General features: G+C 39.0%; 2 protein-coding genes and 1 long non-coding RNA gene across 3 annotated transcripts; all 3 read right to left on the bottom strand.

Annotated features, from left to right (window-relative positions):
* Positions 1-3,211: 3,211 nt before the first annotated feature.
* On the bottom strand, positions 3,212-14,221 carry LOC308090969 (scavenger receptor cysteine-rich type 1 protein M160-like; the record flags this gene model as incomplete). Its single annotated transcript, XM_080436241.1, has 16 exons — positions 3,212-3,331; positions 3,556-3,690; positions 4,588-4,659; positions 4,989-5,186; positions 5,450-5,517; positions 5,617-5,770; positions 5,945-6,040; positions 7,786-7,890; positions 8,219-8,324; positions 8,450-8,634; positions 10,300-10,566; positions 11,175-11,480; positions 11,665-11,940; positions 12,197-12,391; positions 12,766-13,089; positions 14,089-14,221. The coding sequence occupies 16 exons, from the start codon at positions 14,219-14,221 to the stop codon at positions 3,246-3,248; spliced, it is 2,706 nt and encodes a 901-aa protein (XP_080292367.1). The 3' UTR covers positions 3,212-3,245.
* Positions 14,222-17,333: 3,112 nt separating this feature from the next.
* Positions 17,334-20,215, bottom strand: LOC308089734. Its single transcript, XR_013933544.1, has 3 exons — positions 20,007-20,215; positions 18,269-18,574; positions 17,334-17,540 (listed from the first exon to the last, which is right to left on the bottom strand). It is a non-coding gene; the product is annotated as an uncharacterized lncRNA (long non-coding RNA).
* Positions 20,216-20,539: 324 nt separating this feature from the next.
* On the bottom strand, positions 20,540-24,452 carry LOC308090968 (CD5 antigen-like; the record flags this gene model as incomplete). The annotated part of the gene is made up of 4 exons (XM_080436240.1): positions 24,334-24,452; positions 22,766-22,922; positions 21,971-22,294; positions 20,540-20,844 (listed from the first exon to the last, which is right to left on the bottom strand). Exons 1-4 carry the CDS (start codon positions 24,412-24,414, stop codon positions 20,540-20,542), a joined length of 867 nt encoding a protein of 288 aa, XP_080292366.1. The 5' UTR covers positions 24,415-24,452.
* Between the last annotated feature and the right edge of the window lie 922 nt (positions 24,453-25,374).

Genomic DNA, 25,374 nt, shown 5'->3' with positions numbered 1-25,374 from the left:
TTATGTTTTTACCCTGTGTGTCTGTGTGTCCGGAGCTGATCTCACAAACTAGACGGATAATCATCAAATCTTCAGTAGGCCAAGGAACTTAATATTCAGGCCAAGGAACCAAATATGTTTCCAATCAGTCAATGGCGAATATGTTATTTAATTTGTGTGAATTCATAATCTCAGACCCACCGTCTCTCCAGGCTATGGGAAGCGTGTTGGTAAGTATGGAGTGGAACTAGTCAGTAAGACTAGTCGTTAACAAGGTTAACTGGTCACTAGTTACACCAAGTTGTCTGTGAGACAGAGAGACAAATGGGAAGTTTTCAGTTGTAGTTTTACGGCGTTGTTTACATACAGTGTTCTATACTGTATGTAAACAACATGGGGTCTGCTAGAGGTTCTGTTTACATACAGTATTCTATACTGTATGTAAACATGGGGTCTGCTAGAGGTTCTGTTTACATACAGTATTCTATACTGTATGTAAACAACATGGGGTCTGCTAGAGGTTCTGTTTACATACAGTATTCTATACTGTATGTAAACAACATGGGGTCTGCTAGAGGTTCTGTTTACATACAGTATTCTATACTGTATGTAAACATGGGGTCTGCTAGAGGTTCTGTTTACATACAGTATTCTATACTGTATGTAAACATGGGGTCTGCTAGAGGTTCTGTTTACATACAGTATTCTATACTGTATGTAAACATGGGGTCTGCTAGAGGTTCTGTTTACATACAGTATTCTATACTGTATGTAAACATGGGGTCTGCTAGAGGTTCTGTTTACATACAGTATATATACTGTATGTAAACATGGGGTCTGCTAGAGGTTCTGTTTACATACAGTATTCTATACTGTATGTAAACATGGGGTCTGCTAGAGGTTCTGTTTACGTACAGTATTCTATACTGTATGTAAACAACATGGGGTCTGCTAGAGGTTCTGTTTACGTACAGTATTCTATACTGTATGTAAACAACATGGGGTCTGCTAGAGGTTCTGTTTACGTACAGTATTCTATACTGTATGTAAACATGGGGTCTGCTAGAGGTTCTGTTTACATACAGTATTCTATACTGTATGTAAACAACATGGGGTCTGCTAGAGGTTCTGTTTACGTACAGTATTCTATACTGTATGTAAACATGGGGTCTGCTAGAGGTTCTGTTTACATACAGTATATATACTGTATGTAAACATGGGGTCTGCTAGAGGTTCTGCCGATCCTTCTATCAACCAGAGTTTTACAATGTCTGACATCAATGACCCACAATGCATTAGGCCAAAAACCTTTTATCTCCGTGACCCCGATAACGATGTCAAATCCTAAGTGTTCAGATTACAGAGATATAATTATGATGTCCGAACCACAATAAAGGTGGCGGTGCATCTAAGTGCATACAGTATATCATTATAATGGTAAATGGTAGATTTCTATAGCACATTTTATCCAAAGTGTTTTACAATGTGCATTATATTCACACAGTTAGTGGTTTCGGTGTGTTGCTCAAGGACACTTTGACACTAACTCAGCGGGAGCCGGGGATCGATCATTCCCAAGCGGTTGCTTTCCCTGCCGGCCCTTTTTGTTTGAGTACTTTTTCTCCTTATTTTCTGCCTATATCACATGCATTGTTGTTTTATATACTAATTATAACTATATGATTTAAACTTCAATATCCTAATTGTACATTTTTTAACTCCCATACGTTATTTATGTGGTTCATGGTTTAACATTGTGTAGGCCTACATCTAAAGTCTTATTTAATTACATCAGGAAGGGGGAAAACACTGAAACAAAGTGTGCAGAAAACAAAAGGCTACCTTAATTAATAAAAAAAATCCAACACCAGAAGCCCAACTCTAACAAACAATGTTATTTTTATTAGGTTAATTAAAAACATGTTGATTAAAAACAAATGGTCAACTTATCATTGTTAAGGACATTTAAACGTAATAAGAACTGATTTCTGTGAAAACAGTTTATCATTGCTGTCGGGTGGAACATTTGTATTTCCAAAACCATATTTTTAATATATTTTAGAATAGTGAAAATAGCCGATCTACAAGTTCACAACGCATCGTGATGTGACACATTGTGAAAAGTAGGGCATTCATCTAAAAACATGTATTAAAAAAATATGAAGACATGATTTCTGCCCGACAGCAAGTATATAGAGCAGTAAATGAAAGAGGATAATATAACACACCAAAACTCTACATAAGAATAGATCATAATAATATAATGCATAATGTGTAAATATGATTTCAGATGCAGATGAAGTTTCTTTCTGACTGACAGGTCATGTTTCAGTAGCAGGAAGCTTGAATATCATAACATCACATCATACTTTAACATCATATAAAAGTCATAATAAAACTAAACAGTAAACTAACTTTAACATCATATAAAAGTCATACAGTAAAACTAAACAGTTTATAAACTAACTTTAACATCATATAAAAGTCATAAAGTCAAACTAAACAGTAAAACTAACTTTAACATCATATAAAATCATAGGCAGTGACAGCCAGCTATATTTGCTGTATAAAAAGTCATGATACATCAAAATCACACAATGACGAATGTTTTCTTCAATGAATAATAAGAATGAATAATGAAATAAAAATCAACACTAATATAATACATAACTACTGTTTTGTACTTCCTGTCTACCCTCATAGCGGCTGCTGTTTTATGCTCCATTTGTATATCTTTGATATATCTTTGAAATGTTCCTTTTTTCAGTTTTTTCTCTCTCTGCCCCAACCCCTTTTTTTCTTTCTTGAAACACAAAAACAAATTTCACCCGCTTATTTACACCTATAAACATGTGATGTGACAGTAAACCTGATTCTGATTCTGTTACTAGTGCTACTACTGGGAACCGGAACGCTCGCCCACATTTTTTTTCACGGATCGCTCGCCCCAATTCTTGTATTCATTTTACTGAGGTTCGGGTGGTGCAGTGGTTAAGTCCCAGGTTGCGGGCTCGAATCCACCGTGGTGCTTCCGGCTTTGCCGGGCGTCTATGCAGAATTGGAAATTACAAAATGCAATGTAAAGATGTTTTAAAATATATTTGCGTAAACGGAAATGACAGATGCCAACTTCCGTGTTCTGATTTCAGGAGGTGTAGCTTCAGGCTCTATATAACATTCAGGAGGTGTAGTTCCAGACTCTATATAACATTCAGGAGATTGTGGAATAGTCGTCTGGCTACGCGAGACTAGGTCCAGTGTGGACCTCAAACTGTCGTCTCTGTGATTTCACTTCCTGTGTCCACGTCATCATACACCTCCTGTGGGTCCTCCACCTCATAGATCACACTGTCTGTATATACACACACACACACACACACACACACACACACACACACACACACACACACACACACACACACACACACACACACACACACACACACACACACACACACACATTATTTTGTTATTTCATTGTTGGTGTGTATTATTTATTATTGATTTCATTATAATTACCTTCTCATTATTATTATTAGTATTAGTATTCATTGTGTTCTTTGAAACAGGTTTTACCAGTGTCTCCAGACTTTGCTGCAGGTTGAGGAGGTCGTGGATGAAGTGGAGCTTCCTCATCGATGTCATCATAAGACAAGGAGGACGTATCTCCTCCGTCGCTCTGTGTGAGTGCTGCCCCCTCTGGTCTGGATGCTGCGGCGTTCAAAATGAAAAAAAAAACACAAAAACAACAAGTCAAACTCATAACTACTCAAAAAAAAAAAACTTTCCATTTATCGCAACACCGCTGCAGAATTTTATCCTAGCCTTACTGCAGCAAATGACAAAACTATAATATAAACAATCAGATCAGACTATCAGATCTCTTTAATTTCTTTAAAGAGACAGAAGATGAAACCCTAGTTTGATTCTGTAGTTAGTTTTCCAGTTCAGTTAAACAAGAAAACTACAGCAGGGTAAAAACAAGACTGCATAAGGCTGACCTTATAGTACACAGTTATATCAGCAACACAGCTACAGCTAATCAAATTAATAATCAGTGTTTTAGATTTAGTTGTGCTAGTGTGCAAGCATAGACAATACTGTTGACTAATATCAATGCTTGCACATTGCTCTTTGGACACACTTACATCTAGCACACCCATTATTAACTCTTTGCCTGCCAATGACAAGCTTTCTCGTCGTATTTTGCTACGGCGCAGCGCGCCAATGATGAGAATGACCAGAATTTGAGTTTTCAGTGGTTTACTATTAGAGGGCGCTGTGCCGCAGTCTGTGATTTGCGATCGCCTTGCGGACGGTAATGACGGGAATATTCCATGATTTTTGAAAGGTTAGTAATATCGCTCGGATTCACTGGCAGTGGCTTGACATTTTTCTGAAAAACTGTCAGTTAAAGCGTTAATGTGATTATTTACAGCTGTGTTACCATTCTGTAGTTTTTAAACCTTCTGTAGTTTGTAAACTACAGCATCAGCCTATAGGGTGTCATGTCCCTTTAAGTGCTGTTTGCATCACTTCCTGTGCATTGGATAGATGCTTCATTCAACATGTAAACTCTTTATGTTAGAGATATAATATGATTCATACCCAGTCTGTCAGGATCTGTGTCCACATCATCATAGACCTCCTGTGGATCCTCCACCTCATAGATCACACTGTCTGTACACACACACACACACACACACACACACACACACACACACACACACACACACACACACACACACACACACACACACACACACACATATTACATTAATTACATTACATTACATTACATTACATTACAATACAAATACAAGAATTATATTTCAAGTAACGTTTGTTTGTGTTATTATTTCATTGTTATTGTATAGTACATCATAGTAGTTTAGTATAGTATAATATCAGTATAATATACTATATTGCTTTTAGTTGCTCTGTGTTGTAGTGTATTAGCAATTATTATTGTTATTATTATTAATTGTGTTCTTTCACACAGGTTTTACCAGTGTCTCCAGACTTTGCTGCAGGTTGAGGACTGATGGTTTTACCAGTGTCTCCAGACTTTGCTGCAGGTTGAGGACTGATGGAACGGGGCTGAGAGTCGTGGATGAAGCTCACTTCCTCATCGATGTCATCGTAAGACAAGGAGGACGTATCTCCTGTGTCCTTCTGTGTGAGTGCTGCCCCCTCTGGTCTGGATGCTGCGTTCAAAACAAATACAACACAAAAGCAAACAAGTCAAACTCACGACAACTTGAACAACTTAAATTTATCCCAACACTGCTGCACATTTTATCCTAGCCTTACGGCTCTAACTGACAATATATTGTAATATAAAACATAGAAATCAGAAGAATCAGTCCATTTCTAAAGGCTATTGAAACCCTAGGCTGCTTTTGCAGTTAGTTTTCCAGTTCACTAAACATGTAAACTCTTTATGTTAGAGATATAATATGATTCATACCCAGTCTGTCAGGATCTGTGTCCACATCATCATAGACCTCCTGTGGACCCTCCACCTCATAGATCACACTATCTGTACACACACACACACACACACATTATTATTATTATTATTAGTAGTAGTATTAAATCCATTGTGTGCTTTAGGTTGTAACAGAGGCTCTAAACTTTCCTGCAGGTTGAGTATTGATGTAACGGGGCTTGTGGATGACGCTCTCTTCATCATCATCATCATCATCATCAGAGGAAGAGGAGGAGGAGGAGGAAGATCTTCCTCCATGGTTCCGTCTCAGAGCCTCTGATCTGGATCCTGCATCCAGAACTAAAACAACACAAACACAACAAGTCAAACTACTTACAGTTCAATGATCTCAACATGCTGCTGGTTTTATCATAGTCTTACGTCTGACAATGACAATATAATGTAATATAAACTATACATTGATAATGAATGTGTATCATTAACACGTCTAATGAACATATAAATATCACTCACCAGGAAGACCCAATGCTCTCCTTTCATTTGCAGTGACGCCAATATCCTCGTATTCAACGTCTTCATTCACTTCATATGTCTGTGAAGATGTGTTTACTAGATAAGAACAGAGTTATAGTTAGTACATGACTGGTAAGTATGTAAATGATTATTATTTTTTTGTGCGTGGAACAATCACTGTGAACATTTAAGAATGTGTTTTTCTCTTTTCACCCTTAAAATAGTTTTCAGGCAATATGCTCAAAAAAGTTGAGTTGTAACCGAGAAGGCTGACTACTAGGGCAACATGATACTAAAATGTCCAAGCACTGCCCTCTTGTGACCAGATAGCAGCATTACTGCATCTATAGGACAATCAGGCTGTGTGTCTCTATTAAATATCAGTTCCTTTCTTTCAAATGACTGGACAAGTGTTAAAACTTGTCATTCAGACACTTGAGACAGGGCTATCATCTTCAGGACTCAATGACATTAAAGTACACATCCTGTGAATTTACATAAATAACATAACAGAGTACTGGATGATGACCATCTGTTCACATGGTTCAAATCAAACAGAGATGATCACATTACTACAACCACTGTCACACCCAGTGGATCTCAAACTTTCCCAAATTAAAATGTATTTGGTCGTGGAACCCCATCTAAAAAAAACATGACTGTTTAAGGGCACCATGAGGGGTTCAAGTTGCATACTGACAGGGACAGAGTAGCACATAATATGTTATCAGTGATAATGTACATCATTTACAATTGTTCACATCTAGAAACAATAACACGTTCAGCTATTATCCATTAAAATATGTTAGGTTGTAGGGTGCTGCTGTGTTACAATACTGCTCCCTGTCTAGCCTTTCTCTTTAGCTAACTGCTAACATATGTTACAGTACTGCTCCCTGTCTAGCCTGACTCTTTAGCTAACTGCTAACATACGTTACAGTACTGCTCCCTGTCTAGCCTGACTCTTTAGCTAACTGCTAACATACGTTACAGTACTGCTCCCTGTCTAGCCTGACTCTTTAGCTAACTGCTAACATATGTTACAGTACTGCTCCCTGTCTAGCCTTTCTCTTTAGCTAACTGCTAACATATGTTACAGCACTGCTCCCTGTCTAGCCTTTCTCTTTAGCTAACTGCTAACATATGTTACAGTACTGCTCCCTGTCTAGCCTTTCTCTTTAGCTAACTGCTAACGTATGTTACAGTACTGCTCCCTGTCTAGCCTGACTCTTTTGCTAACATATGTTACAGTACTGCTCCCTGTCTAGCCTGACTCTTTAGCTAACTGCTAACGTATGTTACAGTACTGCTCCCTGTCTAGCCTTGCTCTTTAGCTAACTGCTAACATATGTCACAGTACTGCTCCCTGTCTAGCCTTTCTCTTTAGCTAACTGCTAACATATGTTACAGTACTGCTCCCTGTCTAGCCTTTCTCTTTAGCTAACTGCTAACATACGTTACAGTACTGCTCCCTGTCTAGCCTGACTCTTTAGCTAACTGCTAACAGGTACAGTACTGCTCCCTGTCTAGCCTGACTCTTTAGCTAACTGCTAACATACTTTACAGTACTGCTCCCTGTCTAGCCTGACTCTTTAGCTAACTGCTAACATGTTACAGTACTGCTCCCTGTCTAGCCTGACTCTTTAGCTAACTACTAACATATGTTACAGTACTGCTCCCTGTGTAGCCTGACTCTTTAGCTAACTGCTAACATATGGTACAGTACTGCTCCCTGTCTAGCCGTTACTCACATAGAACATATTAATATTAATGTTACTCACATAAAACAAATTAATATTAAGGTTACTCACATAGAACATATTAATATGAACGTTACTCACAGTGAACAGTGATGAGTTTTCTCAGGAAGAAGCAGATGATGATCATGATCAGAACAACCACAATGACAGTGGTGATCCTAGGGAGATCCTCAGAGGTGGGAAGATCTGAAATCAGGTGATTAACCACATGGAACTTAGAGTCTGTATTTTAGTCATTTCATAATAGGTGAACATTCTGCAAAAATACATTCAAGTTCACAATGCGCCTATTTTAACTATTGACCTACAACAAAGCACGTAAGATCACTGGATTTTAACGACTTAGAGCCCTATATATGACAAATAGCGGAACATTGACGATCTTCAGGCTTGTGACACATTGCTTCACCTATAATACCAGGGTTAATGTGTAGTTGATTTTTATTGTCATCAGCATAAACATATTAATTAATAATCGGTTTATTCATAAGCGATATGAAAGCAGGTTTGGTACCTTCACAATAGATTTCAGCTGGTTTGATATTCTTACAAGACTGCAGGCTGACACAATCTCTGATGTCTGACTGATTGTTTGTGCAATCCAGGGTCGTTTCCAGATCCTAAAATCAAAATCAAAACTTTTCTAAAAGTGTCTAAAAGACACTTTGAGTACTTATCAAAGCATTATATAAATCTGAGGTATTCTTCTCCTTCTTAATAAAACCAAGGGTAAACAGTAGTCTACCTCCTCTGTGTGATTCAGGTCTGTCTTAAAGTCCTCCATGACGTCACCACATCCAAGCTGCTTGCACACGAGGTTGTTGAAATGCTTTGTTAAATTTAGAGGACACACATGATGCTCCCACTGATCTCCATGTTGGACCTTAAGTGTTCCTCTGCACTTCTCTGTGGTGTTGAACTCTATGCCACCTGTAACAAGTTAAAGGAGTAGTTTCACCCAAAACATGATTTATTTTCTATCAATTACACACCCCATGACGCACTGAATTCATGAACATGTTTTAGTTTTTGTCGCATTCCTAAGCTAATAATTTGATGACCGGCTCATCAATGGATGTAGTTTAGTAACAGTACAGGACAACTATGAAGATTATTCATGCACTAAAATAAGAACATTATAATAATTGATGTCTCATATAACCCTGTTACATATTATGTATTGGAACTAGGGAATACAATACATGCATGGATTAAAATCTTATATTAATCTAACTTTAGTTTAATATAAGATCAAGTTCCTAATAAATCGATCAAATGTATTCATATCATCAAAGTCTTTATCCACGTAAAATGTCTATGGTAGGGAGACTAGGGTCTGAAGTAACAGGGAGCAAACGTAACACACTCAATAATTCTAATTAGAAATAAGCTATAGGGGTGATTTTTGTGCACATGCTCAGTAGGGTCCTCTCTCTGCCTATGGAAAGATAGAATGATTGTGAGGTGTAAACGTACTTTTGAGTGTACGGTATGTTCCTTCTGCTGTCTAAAGATAAGATGTCAGCTGATTTAAATGAATTGTATCTCTATGTTATTGGTCACAAATTAACGTCAGCAGCCTATGCTAGTATAGGTGTTTCTAGCTAGAATATGGGAATTTATCACGGTTGTCCCATCGGGGGGCAATTGTAACACAGTGACCAGGGTCAATTGTGTATGCGTTTTCAATGCATTTGTCTGGGATTACATACTTTTATGTTAGTAAATGAACATATTTCACTAAATGTCACTACATTTCAAAGTAAAAATACATTTAAATAAAAAATAGACACACACAATAACATTGACAAATAATATAATTCGAAAATAATTGTAATTATGTATATAAAGCATTTGTAAAAATGTTAAATTATTAAAAAAAAACATTAGTGATGTGCTTTTATTTGAGATAAAGTGTGTTAATATGATTTATTTTTACAGTGTTACAATTGCCCCCATGACGGGGGCAATTGTAACACTCTGACGTATTGCATTAAAAGTAATATTTTAGTCTTGTCCTTACTAGTGAAAGCTTATAAATATAATATATATTATAAAAGATGACTAGTATATTTCAAGTATTCTGTGAACTGTGAAGGAAAATGTAAAAAAGCGTTACTTTTGTCCCCAGTCTCCCCCTACAATAATTAATAGATGTAATTTGCTAAATAAAATAATAGTAACAAATACAACTAAGAAATCCTAAAATTAATTTTAGGAATGACTGAAATAAGTAATTCCTAGACTAAGTCATTCCTGAATATTCTAATATACGGTTTGTTTTTGTTGCTTCCTCTTTTTCTCCCCAATTTAGTTAATGCCAATTAATCCCTCTCCCCACACACATGTGTGTGTTGTCACTGCTGTTGTATCCTACTGACCCGTCCTACTCCTCCCACCTAACACTCGGGTATTCGGCTTCCCTCCCCTGAACACGGGCCAATTGTGTTCGTATAGACACTCGACAAAGCCGGATGCACCACGGTGGATTCAAACCCACAACACAATCATACAGTATCTACTCAAACAGACACTTTTCCTCTGCAGGTCTTAATCAAAGCTATCAGAATAGTGACAGTAATCACACATATTCACCTGTACAGTAGACAGACACCAGTCCACCATCACACCGGCCTCTCTCCGTCTCACACTGCATAAGGTTGGACTCAAAGCCGTGGCAACGGACGAGGTAAACATCTGACCCAGTTCCTCCATGTGTCTTAAAGTGGAAGGCGTTGCCACAGCCCAGCTCTTCACAAACTATCTGTGAGTGTTTGTTGTCCCAGTGATCGCTGCACACTGTGAGACCATCCATCTTCACCTCACCAGAGCAGTTCCCTGATAGGGTAACCACTGGGGATTCTGGGAAAACACATAAAATCTCAACAAATCAACCAAAATAAAAATGTAAAAAAAAAACATATCCCACAACCATACAGATCTGGTGCATCTGAATCATCATATTTATTTCGGACTAATAGTATAGGTAATATTAATATATTACCTGGGGTCACAAATAAATGTTATTCAAATTGTGTACTTAAAACAGCACTTAGGTTTTTATCGACTGTGAATGATAAGGCCTAAGTAACCCTCATTCAAAAATGTTCATATGAACAAAAGAGAAAGAGGAAAACGGTCCTTTTCCTCATTTCAACATCGATCAGTCTTTATATTAAATGTTTGTACAATCCTTTGCATTAATTTATCTCTGAATATGTAACAATGTAGTATTTTGGAATGTCGGATTTGTGAACATGCCTATACATTTAGTCCATGTTCAGTCAATCCTCGGTTTAATTTAGACTACTAACAAACCCTAAACCTAACCCGAATCCTTAACCATAAAACCTAATCATAAATCTATTCGTTAAAATGCAACAGCACTAAAATGTAACGTTTTTGTTAAACTATTCTGCAACAATTTACCATGACAACGTTTTATCTGGTGATTGGGTTGTAATAATTACCTTTGCATTGGAGATAGACTCCTTGGTTCCCGGAGGGTCTCTTGTCACGCTCACAGTCCCAGATCCTCTTTGGTTCCTTCACATCAGTACAGTTGAAGCTCTTCTCCCACATATCAGAAGAACCTGCTGATGCTGTATGGTTTTTATATCCACCAAGGTTGAGATCACGGCACAGTTTCTCTCCCTCTGTTTCTGTCCAGCCGTGGTTAGAGACCATCCTGGAACCATTCTTACTGTAAACAAACACATCTCCTCCAGAGGCTCTTCCAGGCTCTTTTGAACGTTGTAGTCTGATCTTCTGCCAGTCTAAGAAGAGAAGGAGCAGACAGAGCATAGTTAATGAAAACCAAAACATTGTTCATATATATAGTATACAATACAATATTCATTCATAGTATTTCATGAGCTGTTACACTAATGTTAAACAGTATCTCTACAATTCATATTTGGTTAAATAAATTGATATCAGAACAAAGCATTTTAGACATACCAGAACACTGGAGGACACCAAGAGAACAATGTCCTTTGTCCTGTAAAGTAATGTTACGGTCTATCAGTCCTGACACGACTTTACTTCGTGGCAAAGGTCCAAAGAATCCAAGAGTCTCTCCAGTCTCTCCACATTGCAGCTCCTTACAGATGGTATTTCTGACATCAGCGTTGGTCAGGCATTCTTTACAGACAGGGTAACGTTGGCCTCGATAGAGTATCTTCAAATTCCCAGAACAATGATCTCTGGAATCCTTGAAATCAGCCTTGACACTGGCTGCATGGAAACAGTATCAACCAACATATTGTGTTTTTCTATGCATGTACAGCACAGTGATAACAATGTCACTAGTACCATTGACATTTTATTATAAAAGACAGTTCATTGAATTTCACAAAAATAAATCCATCCAAGTTATGAAGGTGTGCAGTACAAGTGGATACAAACAACATACATAGCTTAAAACAATCAGCTAACATGAAATGTATACATATTGTAAATGTAGTGGGTATTTCTTCAAAGTATCCTTTACCCGAGCAAACCACAATGGCCGATTTGTTGGAGCAAGGCAGTTTAAGTTGATTATGCCTTGGGTCGTGGTGTTCATTTTTCACAATGATGCTTTCAGTCAGGTTGGTGGTGTGTTTGGTCGGGTACATTGCCAGGATGGTTACATTCCCCTCGCTGTTCTGGTCGATGCCGGTGAAGGCGTGTCCACATCCCAGGTCTTTACACAGCATTTCAGAATTGGCATCAGTCCAGGTGTGTGCACACACCCCCCCACAGCCTGCATGGGTGCACACCTGTACTGTCCCCCAACACTGCTCTGTCAGGGTTGCATTTTTAGTACCTGTTGAAATGCAATGTGTTGAAATCAAATGACAAATATCACATAGGTGTTCTGTGGATTACTGGATGTCATTGTGAATGTGTTGGCAGAGAAATTAAGTTATGATGATAAACAGGAACATCTAATCTAAACATGATGAAAGCTAAGAGCCCACATCACTTAAATCAGAAAAAGAAAACGTATTTTTAGCTGAAGGTTATTTAAAAAAAAATATATACAAATTCCTAGCAGCAACATTTAAAACACATTACCTGAACATTCCAGCAAAGCAAGGCTCTGATTGGATGACGTTGTGTTGTCCTTTGGACAGTCAAAGAGTGACCTCTCTGTGGAGGAACAGGTGTAGGACTCACTCCAAGTTTCATTCTCCATTCCTTCTCCAGGTTCTCCAGAAGGAACATGAGGGAACAGGGTGACGTCAGTGGCTTTCCCACAATGCATCTGTTGACACACCACATCAGCAGTGTGGTTCCACGTCTCATTGGCTCCTGAGAGCCAGTAGTCCTTCCCAGCATGCTCTACTGCCACCAGGCCAGAACAGGACGTTCCATTCTTCATGAACACTACCTTGTGATCTGAAGGGTTTAAATGAAAATCATGATTTCAACCCATTATGTCTAGGAACTAGGATATAGGTTCATGGTTTATAATTCATTTATTCATTATTGAAGGTATTGTAAGTGATATGCTTTGGTTAAAACAAAAACGAAAAGTTAAAGCTCTATAATATGATAGTAATATCTGCTTTTATGTTTGCGTGTGTGTGTGTGTGTGTGTGTGTGTGTGTGTGTGTGTGTGTGTGTGTGTGTGTGTGTGTGTGTGTGTGTGTGTGTGTGTGTGTGTGTGTGTGTGTGTGTGTGTGTGTGTGTGTTGGGGGGGTGCAAGCAGCATTAACTTAACCCTGTAAGACCCGGACATATTTCTACTTGCAAAAAAAAAAAAAAAACCTTTCAGATGGTCTTGTAGGAGTACTTAGGAGAGGAAAATATAATGTTTTTTTATTTTTTATGTTTTGGTAAGTTTTTACGCAAATGTTTCCATATGGAAACGTTGGGTCCATCAGGTAGCAAAATTTCCTATAGGCCATTTTTAAGGATAACATGGCAAATGTGTAATTACTTCACTAAAACAACTTAAGGATTCATTTATATGGTTTATTATTTGGCCTCAGATCAATTATGAATAATATTTAGCCTCAGAACAGTATACATTATGAATAATAACACCAATAAGCCATATTTTTTAATCAATTTTATTAAAAGAACAACAAAATAAAAATCTGTACAATATATGTAGTAAAGAAACCTAATAACCTAAACCATTGTCAGTGGTCTCACAATACTGTCTGGCCAACTCACTGATTTGCATTGATCAAAGGATGCAAACTGATCTCCACCCAATATGACCCTGCACATTCCTGACAATTCACACCTGCTCTGCAAAATGACACAGGCACCCCCAATCACTTTCTTTTCAGTGGTGATAGTCCCAGAAACAGTTTTTCCCTTCTGCAATGCACAGGCGGACATCACACTTGTCGCAGCTCATACTGGTGTAACTTGAACAACCAGTACTCCTGCAGCGCCCTTTCTGTGTCTTCATTGGGAAGTGTCCAACTTGGTCTTTGCAAACATCTGATGGCTGATGCGGTCGTGCCACCTTGTATGGAGTGTGGCTCTTCTTTTCTCTCTGAACGAATCCAGCCATGGTCGGAGTTTCCAGAGTTTGTCCTTCTTGTCCTTCTCTGGCACGGTCAAGTTGTCAACCAGATGTAACGAGGTCAACAAAGACTGAAATCGGTTGCGTGCCATCACATCAGCTACAGCCGCGTTTCGTGTGTCTGCTTCCCAGTACATCCGGCATCCATTCATTGGAGAAAGGCCCATTCTCAGATACATCCCCAACATTTGCTCAATTTCTTTTGGACTTGTGCTGACTGATGTTCCTTTTGTTTGAAGGCTGTAAATGTTTGTGTTCGTTGTGAGAGAGTCAATCATGTCTTTGGACACAAACTGGCGGAAGTACTGCAGTGGTGTTTGGAGAGAACTCATATCTTCAGAGGTCAGAGGTGGGCCAGAAAAGTCTGTATTAGGGCTGACGAAGTCCTTCTTCAGCCACTGATATCTTGAATCACGGCGCTGACCGGGTTTGGTCAGTTGGGGCGGCTGAATGTCTGCTGGGCGGTCAGTGGGTTCACTGGGTGGTTCACTGGGTGGTTGGTTTTCTTTGGACCCCATGCCACAGTCCTCTTCATCTGACTCTTCATCAGTCTCATTGATGTCTATGTCAACATCACTCTCTCCGTTCATCACGATATCCAGAACATCCCTGGCTGTGAAGCAAGGCCCTTTCTTTAGTTGTGGCATTCTGAAATGAAATAAAGACACACCATTAGTACATTTAGTAGTGCTTACACATCACTGCAGTAAACAACATTTCACAAGTCATACAATACTGTCTGGCAAACCATTGTGTGATGATGATTGCCCCTAAGTGGGCATCATTCCATTGCCCCTAAGTACCCACCACACCTTGAATAATAATGAACAACCCCCACAACCCCCAACAAGTACCACAGTGGTCCCACTGTCCTTGTTGTATTGAAAGCAAATTAAACATACTGAGAAATAACAAGGGAATATATTGGTTAAACTATGGTTGAATATGTATTGTTTAGGGGGAGAGAGAAAGTTTGGGTGGACATTTTCTGAGGCTTACTGCTCAAAGCAAACAATTCAGTTTTTGTGAACAAAGGAACCAGCTTGTATGGTTCTGACTGTTAAAACAATGGTTACAAATATCATTGGAAATTAGAAATTAAAGTAAAAATGCACATATAGCCTACTCTCTCTCACTGTTTCTCTCTCTCATATATATATATATATATATATATATATATATATATATATATATATATATATATATATATACATATATATACATATATATATATGCAAAGTGGGGGAAATACACATATAACTGTTTAAATCTATTGTGAAAACTATATATAAGGCTGAACAGTAGCAGGTGAACATTAGGCCTGCCCTTGTATTTTTTGCAACCAAGAGGGCCCAACGATTCCAAAAAGACACAAGTATGAATCAAGCTCTAATTTAAATTTGGGACATATATTTCACAATAATAACATATGTACATGTTCTAGACATTGTAATGTTCACCAAAACAATTATTACAGGCATATTACTTACGTTTTTGTGAGGAATATCTTCCAGAGAAAAAAAGAGATCTGTTCCAACAGAGATGTTTCCAGTTGTGATGATTCCCTGCTCTGTGGGGGGTATTTATATGCAAATATCCTGGCCAATGGCATTGTAAGACTAAACAATAGGACCCAATGAGGATTTAGAGGTGAAAAAATAACAGAAAAAAAAAAGATTTAAACATCTTTCTTTATAAAATATAATTGTTTCCAAAAGGGATCGATGGGTCTTAGAGGGTTAAAGGCCAGCCGCTGTGCTTCACTTTAGAATCCCTGGACAATTAACAAACACATCATTAAAGGGATATTTCACTTTCAAAAAAACTTTTGGTCATTTTATTATCTACTCAGGCCTTTGTGAACCCCCCAGACAGTTTTTAAGTTGCTCGATTCAGTATTTAGATATTTGATATTCATTTTATCAGACACGCCCCCTTCCTATACAAACCCATTGTAACTTCAAACTCCAACACCCGTACTCGGTTCTGGTGACTCACCCTTCCCTCTTAATGCGTGAGGGGGCCGTGTTTTTCTGATAATTTTTTTCATTTATTTGATTTAAATTCTTTATTGTTTTTTTTTTTTTCACTTTCTAAAAAAATATTTAAAATACAGGAAAAAAGTAATTGAAAAATCACGGCCCCCTCGCGTATTAGGGGGGCGGTATGAGTCACCAGAACGAATGGCGGGTGTTTTTGATGAATCTAACATGGTTAAAATGGAGTTTGAAGTTACAATGGGTTTGTATAGGAAGGGGGCGTGTCTGATCAAATGAATATCAAATATCTAAATACTGAATCGAGCAACTTAAAAACTGTCTGGGGGGCTCACAAAGGCCTGAGTAGACAATAAAAGGACCCAAAGTTTTTTTGAAAGTGAAATGTCCCTTTAATGTGTCATCATAATCAGCGTGAGATTATTCTTTTTCATAACGGTTTGATATTGATTTTGCATTTTTTTTTATGTCTAGACACTAATTATGATGAATTGCACATCTGTAGTATTAACAGGATATTGTGACTAAATCATAACTACATTGGATCCATTGGAACACTCTTCCTTTTTTCCATGTCCTGAAAAGTAATGGTTTGTATAAGGTTCCCACCTGACATTAACATTATATAAAATACTAAATGTAAAATTACAGACTCAAAACAGCTCAAAGAATCATATCTACTCAAACAGACCCTTTTCCTCTGCAGATCTTTAGTAAATCTAAATGTGAGGCCATAGCTGAATGGTTAGAGAGCCAGCCTGGGAAACCAAATGTCCCAGGTTCGATTCCAGGCTGCAGCAATTTGTCGAAGTGTCTCTGAGCACACTTTACCCCTAACTGCTCTCTGAGGCACTGCCCCCGTAGAGCCCATTGCTCCTGATACTTAGGATGGATACCTCATGTTACTGTGTATGCAAATATATAGTGGCACATACCACAAAGGACTGTGAACTATATTATCATATTATTACATTATAGCTACCAGAAGAGAGACTGTTATCAAAAGTATTCACCTCTACAGTAGACAGACACCCACAGGTCATCATCACACAGGCCCCACGCTGTCTCACAGTGTCCCAGTGTGGACTCTGAGCCGTGGCAACGGACGTGGTATGACCAATATGACCCATATGACCTATATGACCTATATGACTTCTCTCTCTGAAAGTAGAGAGCATCACCACAGCCCAGCTCTTGGCAAACTATTTGTGAGTGTTTGTTGTCCCAATGATCACTGCACACCGGTCTGTCATTGATCCTCACCACACCAGAGCATCTCCTTGATGGCCACAGGGTAACCACAGGGTTTACTGGGAAAACAGAAATAAAAATCTCCACAAATCAACAAAAACAACAAACAAACAAACAAACAAACAAACACAATCTCTAATCCCACAACCACACAGATCTGATGAGTCTGAAATAAACATGTTATCTGGAGTCACATAGAGATGTCATTCAAATCATCTACTTTAAATAACAGCCCTGAGGCTGATAAGGCCTAAATAACCATCATCCCTCAACTGGTTGATATGAAGGGGAAAATACTGTCCTTTTGCCCACTTTAGTCTTTATATTAAATCTGCTTTTGTGAGTAAATGTATCTCTGAATGTGTAAACATGGACAAACTAATTTAGGAGTATAATTTTGGATTTGACTGTGTAGTAATAACCCATTAAAACTGGGAAAGCATCGTTGTAGGTTTTAGTTTCACAGAAAACTCTTAGGATTTAGAACAGTGGTTCTGAAAAATAGCAGATCTACAAGCTCACAGCGCGTCACTTCGTGCCACGTTGCAAGCTTGAACATCTGCATTTAAAAAAAAAAAAGTGTTTGTAAATATTTAAATCATTTTTGTATTTTTTTTACACAAATCTTCTCTTCTGGGGGTCCCTGGCACAAAACATTTTCAGATGGGGGTCCTCGGCCAAATACATATCATTCTGGGGGTCCTTGACACAACAAAGTTAGAAAGCTAGTGATTTAGAAGGTATTTGTAGAATGGGCCTCAGGTCTTAATGGGTTAATTGGTATTACCCCAGCATTGGAGATAGACTCCTTGGTTCCCGGAGGGTCTCTTGTCACGCTCACAGTCCCAGATCCTCTTTGGTTCCTTCACATCAGAACAGTTGAAGCTCTTCTCCCACATATCAGAAGAACCTGCTGATGCTGTATGGTTTTTATATCCACCAAGGTAGAGATGACGACACAGTTTCTCTCCCTCTGTTTCTGTCCAGCCGTGGTTAGAGACCATCCTGGAACCATTCTTACTGTCAACAAACACATCTCCTCCAGAGGCTCTTCCAGGCTCTTTTGAACGTTGTAGTCTGATATTCTGCCAGTCTAAGAAGAGAAGGAGCAGGGACAGAGCATAGTTAAAGGAGCACTTCACCCCTGGAAGAAGTTTTCGGTCTTTTAATGAAGTTTAGGAGTCAAGAAACAAGATCCTGGGTTTTTTTTGTGAATAATCTGTGTTTTTAGATATCTAGTAATCTTCGCAATATTCGTGACGTTATTTGCATCATGAGAGATTGGTCTCATTCCTTTCCGCACTACATGTCTCGGCGTGTCTCAGTCAGACCATCTCAAAAGACAGCCCCAATGGGGTGTCCGTAACACTTTGTTCAACCTTCTTTCGCCACTCGGCCACTCCCATTAGCTGCGGCCAGCGGCCCTTGCAGAGTGAGACATTACTTTACCTGAGTTATCTTCTGATAGTTGTACTTGAATGTTGACATGAAATAATAATCCTGTGTAGTGTTTCATAAGCGCAAGCTTGAAAAAAAAAATACAGCGTGGAGTAGCAGCGCTGGTAAACAAACACCGTCACGAAAGGCTAGGATCATAATACCAAGGATGTGACAGTGATGTCAATACTATGCGACACGGAAGTGAAACTGCATGAAGATACTTATATGTCCCAGTGATATGACATCACTAACGAATCCTTGGACATAATATATAACTAGATGAACGTTTGCGAGGACAGCCAGTGTTGCCAGATATTGTGAGAGAAATAAGCAGCCAGGTCTATGAAAACAAGCCCAAAAGAAAAATAACTATGCCAAGAGCACTTTACCTAGACATGGGATATTATATATTTGAAAATTGCTGATCTACAAGCTCACAACGCTTCGCAACCCATTGTGAGCTTGTAGATCTGCTATTTACAAAAGAATCTTGAGGGGGAAAAAGTCCAAAATGTGGATTTTTTGCAAAATATTTTTATTTGCTTTTCAAAATGTGGAATATTTTTGACACATATTTGTTAGGGGCTCCCTGCCACAAATTATAATTTCAGATGGGGGTCTGTGGAAAAATACATGAACATGTTTGAGAACCACTGGTTTAAACAGCAATCAAAACATTTGGAAACAAGCCCAAATATCAACTACATTTTAGAAAGAAGCCGCTTATAATAAGCAGACATGGCGACACTGGCATGCTGTGTGGATGTTATTGTTGGAGATCACACCCACATGGAACCTCCCCTGCCACAAGGCACCAAAGCATTCTGGGAGTTGAAGTTATAGGCAGTGATACGCTGTGGTCCCCCTGTGGTCCCCCCTGTGGTCACCCCTGGAACTTCTTCCAGGGGTGAAGTGCTCCTTTAATGAAAACCAAGAAATATTCATGATTGTCTCAGGTCCAGAGATCATAACCTACAACAGTCAACATTAACAAGTGAGCTGAATTTAATGCAATGTTAAGTCATACATATCTATACATATTTGGTTAAATCATTTGGAATCAGAACAAAATATTTTAGACATACCAGAACACTGGAGGCCACCAAGAGAACAATGTCCTTCATCCTGTAAAGTAATGTTACAGTCTGCCAGCTTGTGACTGTTTGCAGGACAATTCAGTGACACAACTTTACTGTATGGCAAAGGTCCAAAGAATTCAAGAGTCTCTCCAGTCTCTCCACATTGCAGATCCTTACAGATGGTGTTTCGGACATCAGTGTTGATCAGGGATTCTTTACAGACAGGGTAACGTTTGTCTCCATAGAGTATCTTCAGATTCCCAGAACAATGATCTCTGGAATCCTTGAAATCAGCCTCGACACGGTCTGCATGGAAACAGTATCAAACTGTAAAAATGTCATCAGAAACAATTTCCTATGCATGTACAGGACACTGTTAACATATGTCACAAATACCATTGAAATTAATATCATTATAAACAATTTTGTGAATTTACCAAAAATAAATGCATTCAACTACACTACAAAAACAACATGCTTATAACAAGCTGCAAACAAACACATATATACATATATTCTAAATGTTGTGTAGGTATTTGTTATCTTTTACCTGAGCAAACCACAACGGCCGGTTTGTCATTGCAGTAAATGTCTCTGTCATGTTTCACAATGATGCTTTCAGTCAGGTTGGTGGTGTGTTTGGTCGGGTACATTGCCAGGATGCTCACTGTCCCCTTGATGTTCTGGTCGATGCCGGTGAAGGCGTGTCCACAGCCCAGGTCTTTACACAGCATTTCAGAATTGGCATCAGTCCAGGTGTGTGCACACACCCCCCCACAGCCTGCATGAGTGCACACCTGCACTGTCCCCCAACACTGCTCTGTCAGGGTTGCAGTTATAGTACCTGTTGAAATGAACATGTTGAAATCAAATTGTAGCGCTGCCACACATGTGTAAAAGAGGATTTGGTTTTATAATGGCATTTAAAAGTTTATGCCATCCTTTAAGGGTAAGGTCCTATCTTTTGTAATGTTTATGTTTTCATTTTGTTATTGTTTGGGGGGTTTAAATGTTTGTTTTCATTTTGATGGATTGATTGATTGATTGACGGGTCGGGAAAATGACTGACGTACGATAAAATGTGCGGAAGCTGCCGGTTCGCGGCCCCGAAACGAGACAACAAACCGACAGGGAGTCCACGGGAGACCTGGTCCAGTTTGATTATTTATTTGTCTAGTTCTCTAAGCTATAGGTGGAACATAGCAAAGGCCACATTAACTGTCAATACTCACCGTGTAAAGGGAAGAGCCGCGGGACATTCTTCTGACTGGTGAGACCGTTTATATTTTGTTTATATCCAGCGTGGATATACTTTCCTTTTCTCCGTGGAGATCCGAGCTTTTCACTTGGATTACACCGCTTCTGGAGTGGATTAAGTTTCTTTTGGATTTCTTTTGGATTAACTTTTTCGTGCTGTTTTGGGAGCATTTGGAGACGCTACACGGAACTATATTAGAACAATAGGAGCGTGCGCGCGAGCGTGCGCGAGACGCGGACTTTACCGTTGGCCGCTTCATGATCTGTTATATTCGGGCAAATGCATGTATTATTTTCCTGTCATTGATTTAGATAAAAGGGTTAAACTTGACACAAACTTTTGTGCTTTATTTCTGGCTGTGTTTATTTGCTGTTTATTTATTGAAGTGCACTGCATTCAGCTAATCAATTGTATCTGAAGAGATCATTCACAACCTGTGATTTAAAAAATAGTAATAGTCAAATATATAATATCTGACCGTTGCAAAATGACAAGTAGCAAGGATATCACACAGGTGTTAGCAAACTATGTTCTGTGGATTACTGGATGTCATTGTGAATGTGTTAGAAAATAAATCAAGTTATAGAGATAAACTAGAAAATCTAATGATATCTGAAAATAACTGAAGAGCTATGAGCTCACATCACATATGAGTTACTTTTGGTACAAATAGCCTACTCTGCAGCAGCATTTAAAAAGACTAACACGTTACCTGAACATTCCACCAAAGCAATGCTCTGATTGGATGACGTTGTGTTGTCCTTTGGACAGTCAAAGAGTGACCTCTCTGTGGAGGAACAGTTGTAGGACTCACTCCAAGTTTCATTCTCCATTCCTTCTCCAGGTTCTCCAGAAGGAACATGAGGGAACAGGGTGACGTCAGTGGCTTTCCCACAATGCATCTGTTGACACACCACATCAGCAGTGTGGTTCCACGTCTCATTGGCTCCTGAGAGCCAGTAGTCCTTCCCAGCATGCTCTACTGCCACCAGGCCAGAACAGGACGTTCCATTCTTCATGAACACTACCTTGGGGTCTGATGGGGGTGGGGGGGGGGCGGGTATATGAACTACAGTATTAGGGAAACATTAACATGTATGTCTGTATGTTTTGTGAAGTCTGCGTTATATACAATGCCAAACACAACAACCTGAATCGATCCAGACATGGAGAGTTGGAGCAACGGCGCCAAGTACGCAACATTGAGTGAAAGGAACATAAACGTGTGGAAAAGGGAAACTCCGAAACAAAAAGTAATGTGCCTATAATAATGTGTGTGTGCCTATGATAATGTGTGTGTGTGTGTGTGTGTGTGTGTGTGTGTGTGTGTGTGTGTGTGTGTGTGTGTGTGTGTGTGTGTGTGCGTGTGCGTGCGTGCGTGTATAAATTGTGATGCTACTACCATGAGCCAGTTTAGTAACATCCACAGCAATTAACTAAAAGTTACAATTAATGACAAAACACCTGCAATAATATACAATAATGACTTAATGCATAATTAGCTTACCGCTACAGTTGACATGAGCGTTGGAAGTGCATGGGACAGAGTCATTGTACTTGGCCATGCAGAGCCACAGTGACTCCTCAGTGCCTTTACAGTTCATGTTGTCCAGTATTCCATGTTGTTGAGTCCTTGTGGTGCTGGTGGTGCTGGTGTAAATCACCTGCAAGAATGCATTTCAGTTATTTATTCTGAATACATTTAAGGGATATCGCCGTCTACGTCCCCCCATACACTACAGTCTAGGGGAGAAGATATAACATACAACAGAAGTAGAAGCAGAGGTAGTTACCGGCTTTGGTGACATTCATACATTGTATATCTATATCACTATAACTATTGATGCCATAACATAGTAACAGCGGGCCTCAGTGCACCTCAACAGTGCATGCTACTCCCCAACCCCCCCCCCCCCCCTACATTAAAGGCACAACGTAAAATAAATAAATAAGTCTGTTCATTTAATAAAATGTATTTCCTTTGCAATATAAATGTATGATATAACATTGGTATGTTAAAGGTAGGGTAAGTGATTTGCATTGGTTAAAATAAGTGTTAAATAGTGTTTGTTCAGTATTAGGAGTCTCCTTGTCTCTCCACCTCTTTATTAAACAGAAAATGCATTTTCGTTTCAGTTTCAGTTTCATTTCCAATTTTATCCAACCAGGACAGAGAACTCAATCAGGATATAGATTAAACAAGTGATGACACTAAGAAATGAGCAGACAAAATTGGAACTGGAACACTATACAAATTAAGCTTAAAAATGGGTACTTTCTCCTGATTGGCTGAGATTTTTACACCTACCGAAAAATGTATTTTCTGTTTATTAAAGAGCTGGAGAGACACGGAGACTCCTGTTACTGAACAAATTCTCTATAGCAATGATTACTATCACAATATAGTATTTTAACCTTTTAACAAAATACTTTTTGTTTTAACCAAAAAATATCACTTACCCTACCTTTAAAGGTAGGGTAAGTGATATGTTTTGGTTAAAACAAAAAGGTTTTTGTTAACTATATTGTGATAGTAATCATTCCTATAGAGTGTTTGTTCAGTAACAAGAGTCTCTCTGTCTCTCCAGTGCTTTAATAAACAGAAAATACATTTTCAGGTAGGTGACACCATTTCAGCCAATCAGGACAGAGTACCCATTTATCAGCTTCATTTCTATAGTGTTCCAGTTCCAATTTTGCCTGCTCATTGATGTGTGTCATCACACCGATTGCACTTGTTTAATCTGTATCCTGTCCTGATTGGATACAATTGGTATCCTGACCTGAAAATGCATTTTCTGTTTAATAAAGAGCTGGAGACACATGGAGAACAAACTCTATAGCAATGAGTACTATCAGAATATAGAGCTATTTAACACGTATTTTAACAAAAAGAAAATCACTTACCCTACCTTTAACATAATCAAGGACCAAAACATAATTGCGACTGGACATACCATGACACAATAAAATGTAATATAAATGTGGGCTTAAAGTGTAAAGAAGGACCTGTAAGGTCTGTGTAACACAGATAAGTGATCATTCATATATTAACCATATAGAATAAGATCTCACCTTGCCACAGCCCAACTCTCTACAAACCACTTCTGCATCCTTTCTGTCCCAATCTGAGCCACACACAGGCTGCAGACCCATAGAACTACTGACATGAACTGTACCAGAGCAATCACTGACACTTCCATTGTCCATGAGAGTTATGTTGATCCTTTCTGTTAAATGTAAAGGTTAGGACCAAGTTAAAAGATCATTTAAAGATATAATGCTCTTTTTTTATCTGTTTCAAATGATCTTTGAAAACTTCTTTAATGTGCAGCATTTTGTATTCCAAAAAAGACTGCCATCAAATAGATCTTATGGCTTTTGTATAACTAAAGGTTCGGGCCGACAAGCAGCCCTCACAACTAGAGTTCGTCGCACCGCCGATCCGACCGATATGCCCATATATGGCCGTATGAGAGGCACCCAGGGGACACATGCACAAATCGGTGTTGTCTATCATCATCATCATCATCATCATCATCGTCGTCATCATTTCATCAAACCAACATATCTAACTAGAAAAATTTCTATTTTAGCCAATCAAGATGAAACATGAAAAATCGGACAGATCTGTCTTGATCACATGAGATAATATGTACTGAATTGTATGATGTATGCATGACAAAAATCTCCCTCTTGGTGGCGCTATTACAGACCCATGTGAACATATTGGGACAGAGGTTCTGCTCTGGCCTCCAGAGAGTGTGTGTGCACAGCTTCAGGCAGATCGGTCCAACGGTGCCGGAGATTAGCTGCTCACAAACAGACAGACAGGCACTGTCTGCGCGCGCGCGCACACACACACACACACACACACACACACACACACACACACACACACACACACACACACACACACACACACACACACACACACACACACACACACACACACACACACACACACACACAAACACACACACCCCCACACACACAGGGGTGAAAACATAGTCTCCAACCACGGCCTTCTGCCTGGTTGAGACAACTAGCCTAAAGTTTAACACAGGAGTTGACCTGGTTGAGACAACTAGCCTAAAGTTTAACACAGGAGTTGAC

This window comes from Gymnoscopelus braueri (genome assembly GCF_963280865.1).
Source record: "Gymnoscopelus braueri genome assembly, chromosome: 8".
In the NCBI taxonomy this organism is placed as follows: Eukaryota; Metazoa; Chordata; class Actinopteri; order Myctophiformes; family Myctophidae; genus Gymnoscopelus; species Gymnoscopelus braueri.
Note: the sequence above shows the minus strand (reverse complement) of the source record. Positions and strands in the feature narration are given on the sequence as shown.